Here is a 10444-nt window from a genome sequence, read left to right on the forward strand (position 1 = left end):
CTAATATCAAGGAGCTCTTTATTTTTTTTTCAAACGGGACTGAAATGTATTGTTTTCTGTCGTCTGAATCGCGAGTCGTCAGCCATAATCTCCCGGTCGCATTTAAACCTCCCATTCCAATGTATTCAGGGCATTGTCCCTTAATCCTCTTTTCTTGACACAAAATTGTATCGTATATATCTGTTCAACACTGATTTTCAAGCGGTGACCAACACAATATGCCTGCTAAATTTTCTAATGATGTCACGTGTATCATTTGACGTTTACTTACATTTTACGTATATATTCATCCGATTTAAAAAGAAAAAACGTAGCTTTAAAATTAAGCATTTGGTATGTAATGCAAAATAGGAAAAGCGATTAATGTGGTCCTGATGACGTGACATGGGGGCTAGCATTTCATTATTATTTGATACATCAGCTAAAGGTATCATTATCTACATTATATTTTTGGTGATATACACTTTTCCAGCTGTAGTATGATGCGTACAAAATATGAATAAAACCGAGAATTTAGAAACCTCCGTGACCGAGTGTTCATGTCGCTGACTTCAAATTACTTACCACTCTCCGATGTGGGTTCGAGCCTCACTCAGGGCGGAGAATTCTCCATGTGAGGAAGACATCAAGCTTGCTTACGGAAGGTCGGTGGCTCTACCCAGGAGCCCGCCTGTGATCAAATAATGCCCGGAGGGGCACCTGGGGCTTTCCTCCACCGCGAAAAAAACTAGTATGTCGCCTTATGACCTATAATGTGTGTCACTGAGACGTTAAATCCAACAAAAAAGAAAATAAATATGAGTCAGAAACAACAGAACTGGGCGTTCAGTTATATGCTTAGACCCATATACAAGCAAAACCTTTTCTCATGAAAATATATATCATCGATTCCGTCAATATTAAATAGCGACTTTCTTATTTATCAATATCGCAATTTTTAAACTTCAGTATAAAGTTTGTATTTCTATATGCAAACTATATACATCCGAAAGATAAACAAAACAGGATATATGATTGGACAAATTGATGTTCTTTACCATAATTTATAAAAAGAATAATAAGACAAGATTCAAATTGGGTAACCCCTTTTTGAAATAAATGTGTGTGCGTGTGTGCCTGCGTGCGTACGTGTGTTATTCTTACAATTTTTGTTCTTAAAAATAGACAACAAGGTAATGCACTAAATAATTCAGTCTTGTGACATAAATAACCCTATTTACCTTGTCTTTAAATACCACCTACAACTCCCTTTCTGCTACTTGATCTTTATCTATCGCTTGTGACAGAGTATATTACATCCGCATTCAAACGTATGCACTATCAAGGTTAAAATTGCTTTTAAGAAGATCTTCGAAACTATGCATTCCTTTTCTCAAATAAAATAGTTTATACATCCGGGCCATACATTCGTGGGTGGTTCAGAACGGCTTAAAATCTCTCCTTAACACTTTATTGCATTGAAGTTTTCTTATTTATGTCAATAAAACTTTCATTATATTTGCTTACACTACAGGGACTAGACACTCGTCCTAATTCCGGTAAAGCCAGGCACTTAGAACTATGATATGAAATCACAAGACTGCATGAGAAGAAAATAAAAGTTATATGCACAGACAGTCTTATTTGTCTGACCGTAGTGGTTTGCTGGTTGGTTGACCAACAAACCACTGTGTGGCGGTTCAGTCGTCAAGATATTTCTACACTGTAACATATTTGGTCTTTGTTAACTTCTGGTATCTCTATATATGTTTAATGGCTTTATTGGAAACCCATTTTCAACTTAACTGGTGTTTTGTTATTTTTCTCAAAACAAGCTTCATATGAGCACTTGGCGATGGCCCTGTCAACATAAATAGAATTTTATGCTTCATAAAATCATTTATGTGCGTGTCCATTATACTTTATGTTACAGTAAGCGGGTGGGTGCCGCAGAAAAGTGGTATGCGTCGCGATTTACCAACGTAACTCCGATTTCCTTTGTTTAGAAAAGAAGGTTTTTGAAATAACCAGTCAATCCATCCCTTCTCAGTGTATATATCTTTTATGACTTTATTAAAAGCCCATTTTTAACTCAACTGGTGTTTTGTTACTTTTCTCAATACAAGTTTCGAATGAGCATTTGATGATCGCCCTATCAAAATTAATTTTATGTTGAGTTTGAGAACGTGACGCAACGAAAGGATTATTTTCAAGATCCTCCTCAAGTGCTTATTGACAAATATCCCATAGGCAGTAGGGTTTAATTGCATACTTGACAGTTTTAATTCCACGGGTCGTGCAAAAGTGCTCTGTTGTGATAAAAACAACCACTCTCCAAACTTTTATCTAATTTATTTTGTACAATAGGTTCTTTACGTAGACAATATTAAGAGGCAACACGAAATAAAATATGTTTCTTAAATAGAAAAAAAAAAGCCAATTTGTTCTCTATAAAGGGTCGTTTTAGCTTCTATTTGGATTATATCATCTCTGGGAGCATTTTGTCTTGTCATTCATACATTCGTGGGTGGTTCAGAACGGCTTAAAATTTCTCTTTGACAAATTATTTAAGTTGTCTCATTTAGGCCAATAAAATTTTCATTATGTTTGCTTACACTACAGGACTAGACACTTAATTCAGGAAAGGTCTGCCAGGCACCTCTATGATATTAAATCACTGCATGAGGAGAGTCTTATTTAAAGTTGAGTTTGTAATGAGAGACTGACGCAAAAACGGAATATGGAAGTTCCCTTTCAAGTGCTTATTGACAAATATCCATGTTTGTACAGTTTTATGCAGTAGCGTTTGCATAATTAAGTTTTAATCCCACGGGTCAAAATGCTCTTTTGGGATAAAACAGCCACACTTAAAAATTTTATCTAATTTATTTGGTACAATATGTTCATTACATAGACAATATTAAAAGGCAACACGGTCGTCTAAAATGTGTTTCTTAATCAAAATAGTCAATTTGTTCTGTTTAAAGGGTCGTTTTAGCTTTTATTTGGATGATCTCATCTATGGGAACATTTTGTCTTGTTTGTTTCTCATCATAACTAATTTATGCCCTGCTGTCAATAAGAAGGTAGAACAATTCATATTACACGCTTCGCATGCATTTCTGAGAACATAACGAAAATGTATTCAGTGCATAGTGCATAGCTTTATCTGTAAATAGTAGCAAAACAAGACTTCTAAGGTACATCAAGACTTTTCAACTGTAAAAGGAGTCTAACGAGGTATCTGATATTTCCATGGTTTGATCGTTTGTTATGACGACAGTATTATTATTGGAATAAATATTCTCTTGTTGAATAAATTCATATTATTTTTAGTAGGCACACTATGTCGCTTCTTATATGTACTATCAACACATATAATCAACAGTTATTATTCAGACTAAATGTGCTTTGCTCATTAACATTAATACAAACTACTCAGAATATGTTTCAATATGTGTAAACCCATGCAAAGCAAAGTTTCGGCTATCCACGGAGTTTTAGGAGAAAATGCAGCTGCAGCTAAGAAAAGCATGCTGCTTCTTTCGAATCTGCCTTTAAAATTAATGATTCACAAAAAAAATATAATCTACGTGCAGCAAAATATTTGCAACTGTTCTTTATAGCAACATGCACATATAAGTTGATTTCTTTTAACAATTAACTTGCAATAATTAGAATATTAATTTTGAGTAAGGGCACCCTTAATATTGAAAAATATCGACCGATGGCAAAACTTGAAACTACTCCCTGCTACCTTAATATACAACTGGATACAGTCGTTTTGCAATAAATGAAATATAAAATGTTCGGCCAGTTGCATGCAAATCATTTCAATGAAAGGAATCATGTGGTTATTATTTAAGTGCATAAATATTTCGACCCCTTTAACTTAATTTGAAATACACATTTAGACTTTTTTGTGGTATTGGGATAATTAGTACATTATGAAATCCTGAAAGTTTATTACTAATATTCAGGTGACAAAACATCTATATTTCATGTTAACATCACTTTGGACTTCAAAGGGGATTCTAGAACGGAGTTTACCTAAAATAACCCTGGTTTAATAAAGTTTCAAAATTGAACGATATTAGCAGCGTAACGTTTTTTTTTTCCCTTTCTTTGACTTGTTCAGGGCTGTTATATTTCGATCGTCTCAGATCGTTCAGCACGACTTTTATGTCGTGTTATTGGTACTGTTTAGTTTCTCAACATGACCATTTTGGCCTGGGTGGTTCCAATACTCCCGCTTAGTCTTGGGTATTGTATAATCACCCCTTGGATATGGTGCCTGCTTTTTAATTTTGTCTTTTGACAGTTCCTGTGATACGCAGGCTCCATAACCTTAGATCCCCTTCCTAAATTCCAGTTTGTTTAGTTCTGCCCATTGTTTTCTCGTTTGGGGCAAACCCTTTACTTTATCTGGGGACCAAACGCCGCTCTTCATGGAATTACACGCCTCAACACGTGTATCATTGAAGGTTCAATGTTCACCACCGTTTGAATACATCTGCGGACGTCTCTAAATTGCTTTTTGTACTTCTAGCATGTGTAAATGTTGAGTTCTGCTCAACCCGCGGCTAGAGGGCATGGACGGTAGCATGCATATCCACTACCGTCCATGAACAGGCTCAATCAGACCGAGCCTGCAACATTTTCGTTTTTGTCGTGTTGAGCGACCTGTGAAGTTTCCACTTTTTCTATTGTATACTACTGTCTCAAAAGTTAGTCCTAACGTGCTATTAATATTAAATGCTTTGTGTATTCAGTTGTAAGACCTTACATGAGGAATAACTATCGCTGTTAAAGCTATTTAAACACTTACATATATCTATTCTTTCTACTAAATAGACAATTACATGAGTACGTTGTGAAGGATGTTCCTGTGGATGCGCAGGCTGGTCTGGATCCATGCTGGTCGCAAATTCATTATGTTGGTTTTCTCATGGTGCAGCTCATTTGGTGTTATACAGAACATTTTATTGCAGTTTCATGAAAAGTTGATACTGAGCAAAACTGTAAGACTGGAAGAAGTTTTATTTGGGAGTCAACCGATAGGATTACATTTTGATGCTAGTGATAAAGCGATCCAAATATAAACTTTCAAGTTTAGAAAGATATCGGTAACTAACCTCCTGTTAGACCCAAATCATAACTAATTTGCAACGTGATTTGTGCGCATGACATCCCTTTCACAGTTTCTTTTTTATCAGTAGGTAATTTGTGGCGGACTGGTGGTTAGTGTAAAAAAGGTTGATTAAAATAGGAATCGTACAGAACACGACACGTCATTTACCGTAGCTTTTCTGTCAATAAAATTTACTACTTACTTTTTTCATTCAATACTCAGTACTCAGAATAGGTCTAAATCGATTTTCTCTTTAAAAAAATCTGTGAAATGATCATTTGGAAGCGGAGAACCGTGACCAAACAAAATAATAGCCGACTCGATTTGACTGAATCTTTCCATGAGAGGTAATGCAATGTTCAACATCCCTTACGCCCCCAAGCTTAGCACCGGCTTTAATGGAATTCTATTATAGTAAGCAGAAATGTACTCCAATGTGCTCCAAATGACCAGAAAATATAACAACCACGAGTTCTAGTACAGGGAGCCTCCGTTTTGTATTCTTTTACCGCTCCAACTTGTAACAAATATATCAGAACTTTTGTGAAACTGTACCTAATGCATTCATTGGCCGAACCTTTATTTCTCAAATAAAGACAATTTATTTCGCTGATTTTATGAAATATATTTCTTATACGTACTCTACTTTGAATTTTCTTTTAAATTAGTTTTAAGTAAACACTAGTCGGCAAACCATCTAACACAATTACATAAATCCATGGCAATTTCGATTGAAGGCTTACTGAATGTCCCAATTCCATCTTCTTTATTATGGATTTATGTAGGGATAATACATGTTTTTTTTGTGTATTAACGTCTGCAGAAGCCCGCGGGATTGTTTGTGACCGAGACCGAAGGTCGAGGTCACAAACATATCCCAAGGGCTTCTGCAGACGTTAATACACAAAAAAAACGTGTATTGTCGCTATTCTTGCATAAGTATATATTTCACGACGATTTATGTATTGTTTTCATACGTGATGACTTGACGATTCCGGTACATTTTTTATTTACCATTCCAGTTGTTCTTGGAAACGGTAAACATGTTTTAAATATCCGTATCCTGGGCCCGGAAATAAACAACACTGTCAAAAGCACATCCTGAAGGTTTTTAAGCGATTTTTTATCTCTCATTATTTAAAACATAAAATTACCAATAACTGTTCATATCATTTCACAATTTGGTGGACTCAATCACAATTTCAAGAATAATAACTTTGCATTCGAGTTATATTGAGTACGGACACGCAGTTGGAGTACGGATAAGTACGAACGTAGTGTCAAGTTTCCAAGCTGTTTATATAAATTCTTCGAGAAATTAGATAAAAACATACCGACTGATACTTACCAAAATCATAAATATAATACTTAAAAACGAACAACAGCACAAGTTACACGCGATATTTATTTATTCACAGTTATTTACAATAACTGAACAGACGCTTTGTAAAGGGAGTGCACTCTAAGAGAAGCTAGTGCGTACATTGATGGGAGGTAGTACGTTTGGGGTTGGAAACAGATACAGCTAAACATACTATGGATTACATTGTATTTATAATGCTACAAGATGAGGTTGTTAAGGAAGAAACAAGACCCAGATGCCAAATATCAATGTGCGTAAAAATACATACATATATCCCTGGCAAAGCATTTCAAAAATAAAAATCGGGTATTAACAGCACGTGAATTGCCTTGTTTGCACACGATTTTTCTCCCGTTAATACATGGGCGGATCCAGTGAAAAAAAGTAGTTTTTATGCAAGAATCGTTGAAAGCAGTTTTTGTATTGGTCACTGTGATAGGTTGTTAGTGCTGTAAGTGGAATGCAATCATCAAGAGATATTACTAGCAAGTTTGAAACAATCATACTTTCTTATAAGTATAAATAAACAAAAGGGGATAACCCTACACATTTGAATATCTTTGATATGTCACATAAGAAGCTTTTTTTAAAGATAACACAGATTGAACATGTTGGCCTTGCACCTCATTTCCTTATTGTAATCATTGATAACCCGGGGTTTTTTGTTAACAATGCTTTTCAGTGCGTGCGAATGCTATTGATTATATGATAAAAATACAAAGTTAGTAACAGTAAACGGGAACAACATCATTGTTGAGTTTCGTGGGGCACATGTGGGTCAATGATTAATTATGGAATATTTTTAGGTACTGTCCCGATTTAAATTTGACAGTTGATTTAATTATATCTACGGGTTATTTTAAAAAAAAAATTCTGTTATAAAATGGTTGTTGGAAACTTTGCAAGTGTTGGGTATAAAGGTACACTCGATAACAAATTGTTCGTGCTTAAATTTAAATATGCAATTAATTTCCAGTGACAGATAACCTAGTTAAATTTAATGGATAGTTTATGGGTAAGGCTACTCTAAATATAACTAGTAACCAAGTACATTTTATTGCTATACATTTAATGAGGGGTCGAAAATTGATGAATTTTTACATTATTATGTTAGAGGACCATATGTTAAATTGGCTATAGCAAAATATCTTATCCTCTTTAGTATTTATTATTTTATCATTATTATTGTCATTATAAGAATAATGATAATGATGATAATAATAATGATGATGATTATAATAATAATAATTATTATTATTATTATTATTATACATTTGTGCTAGTTATGCTAGAAGCAAGAGTAGATATTACAAATAATCCTCCTTTCTACTTTAGGCAGTCAATACGAAAGTTGAAAGTATATACATATTTATTTTGTTCTTTTCAGGCAATAATCGTGGTATTATATTTAGCTGTATCAAAGTGCTTAAGCAATGTTGAACAAATAGACTGTACGGAGTCAGCCAGGAAACCTAGCGATGAAACGTTAAATCAAATGTACACTGATTGGTTAGGACTGGACAATAATATTCATTCTTCTTTTGACTTGATACCATCCATGTATAAAATGCGCTACAAAGACAACATTCTTGAGGCTCAACCCACGGTAAGGCGGCAGAGGATTAATTGGCATGATGGGAGTGCGAAGTGTCATAAAATATTGAAAAGGAGAGGTGAAAATCTAATGGACATTTCTTTGTGCCCTTGGTATATAGAAATGACCATGGATAAAAACAGGTATCCTGAGAATATGGCAAATGCACGGTGTAAATGTAAACATTGTTATGATTTTGATGGTGTTATGCCTGCTAAATCAAAACGAATTGGGAAACCTCGATGCATTGAAATAAAACAAAGATATAAAGTTCTTAGAGTGGAAAAGAATGGAAAGGGTGCTCGAGTTTGTCAACGTAATGATAATAGTACATTTTTATACAAAACGTCATATGAAGAAGTTACGATAGGTTGTACGTGTGCTCTACAATTTGACAAAATAGTAGAAGGCATTTCTATCAGAACTCGAAGTTAGAAAAGTCAGACTTTTGTAGGAATGTACGTGTTGTTGAAATGCACTCAGCACTAGGTGTACTGTGTGTTGCTTTTAGAAGCAACCCGTATAGAGTTAACAAAACTAGGAGCGAGACTTTGATAAGTATTCAGATAAAGGTTCTTTAATATGATGTATTGAATAGTAACATATAGAAATTACAAGACGAGTTTGAGAATGTAAAATTTGGCAATGCTGAGTGCCTGTGGTTGTATACTGTTCATAAATGTTAGTTTAACATTTCGCACTGTGTTTCCTGAATAAAAGAGGTGAATGTATTGTCTAGGCATTTGTATGTAGCTGTTTTTTTTTTGTTATGCTTGTAGGTCTAAGGATTCCCAAACATGAGTAATTATTTTGTAAAATAAATGAATGATTGAATTGAATTCCCAAGCTCGGTCTTAAATCCTATCCGAGGTATCAAAGGTCAGTCAAACCGGAACCGGACATCCATTCATCCAGATTTTGTTAAAATTTACGAAAAAAGTAAACTGCTATGAGACAGGCATTTTCACCAACGTTGTTACATCTTGTCACATGCTTCAAAATATACATACGTTTAGGTCAGTCATTTACAAATAATTCCCTTACTAGAAACAGATGAGGGTTAAGTCGAGGAGCTGAATATAATTTTAAAGACAGAGTTTACCACAGAAATTAAATAGAGGATATTTTTTGTTTTAGTGTAATATTAAAATATATTTCACGGGTGAACACTAGATGCAATATTTTCACTAGTGGAATTGCCGCGAGTGAAAATATAAGGATAAAAGGGAGGTAATTATTAAAGACAGAATTAAGGTTTTTGAGATGAACACTTTCTCACATTGTCATCTTTCATTAAAGTTACTTTCCTGCAAAGGATTTAGAGTAAAGGTGATAAATGTTAAAACATGTGAAAAACGAAGTAAAATAGGGGGATAATTATAAAATTATTGACATCTAAACTTATAGTTTTTTGTGCTAAACGCTTTCATCTCGCAAATTATCAAGTAATGATAGATTCGCATCGAATAATAAAAAAAAATTGCCTTAAATTTTAGGATCTTTACCTGTTCAAAATGCATCTAATTCCTTTCAAAGTCTAAAGTTATTGCCTTAAATGTTAAATAAATGTAAGAAATGAAGTATAAAATGAAATGGTTAATGTTCTAAACTGGTACCTGCTTTTTAATTTTGTCTTTTGTCAGTTGCTGTGTTATGCAATCTCCATAACCACAGATCTCATCTCTGAATTACAGTTTGTTTAGTTCTGACCATTGTTTTCTCGTTTAGGGCAAAGCCACTACTACATAGTACTTTATCTGGGGACTATGCACTCTGTGCTTCATTGAAGGTTCCATGTGCACTACCGGATGAATACATCTGCTGATTAAATTATATTCTGGTACTTATAACATGTGTAAATGTTGAGTTCTGCTTAGCCCAGGGCTAGAGGGCGTGTACGGTAGCTTGCATTTCCACTATCATCCATGAACAGGCTCAATCAAACCGAGCCAGCGACATTTTTATTTATGTCGTATTGGGCGACCTGTGGTTTCCACTTTTTTTATTTTATTATACAGAATGAGTAACGGTTCTTATACTCAAGACATCCATTTATTGCAATTTGTTATTGTGTCAACTTTTGTCAATCTGTTATTATCTTAAATGTTTCGATAACGAAGGACTGAAGGACGGTATAAAGTGTTTCTAAAATAGCCCCACCACACGCCCCACCCTCTACAAAACATATCATTTTGCTGGTTGGATATAATAATTTAGACTGTGCACTCTTTCATTGGCTTTGAAATCTTATTTTGACCTGTCACTAATATAAAGTACTCGGTATACACCCATTACATTTTGTGACATAAATAGCCCAATTACAATTACCCTTATCTTTAAACACCGCCTACACCTGGATAACAAATATCTTTACCCT

At 34.5% G+C, this 10444-nt stretch overlaps 1 protein-coding gene across 1 annotated transcript; it reads left to right on the forward strand.

Annotated features, from left to right (window-relative positions):
* The first annotated feature begins 7438 nt into the window (after positions 1 to 7438).
* Positions 7439 to 8817, forward strand: LOC123533547 (uncharacterized). The gene is made up of 2 exons (XM_045315211.2): positions 7439 to 7488; positions 7861 to 8817. Exons 1-2 carry the CDS (start codon positions 7474 to 7476, stop codon positions 8500 to 8502), a joined length of 657 nt encoding a protein of 218 aa, XP_045171146.2. The 5' UTR covers positions 7439 to 7473; the 3' UTR covers positions 8503 to 8817.
* The last annotated feature ends 1627 nt before the right edge of the window (positions 8818 to 10444 follow it).

This window comes from Mercenaria mercenaria, chromosome 12 (assembly GCF_021730395.1).
Source record: "Mercenaria mercenaria strain notata chromosome 12, MADL_Memer_1, whole genome shotgun sequence".
Classification (NCBI taxonomy): Eukaryota; Metazoa; Mollusca; class Bivalvia; order Venerida; family Veneridae; genus Mercenaria; species Mercenaria mercenaria.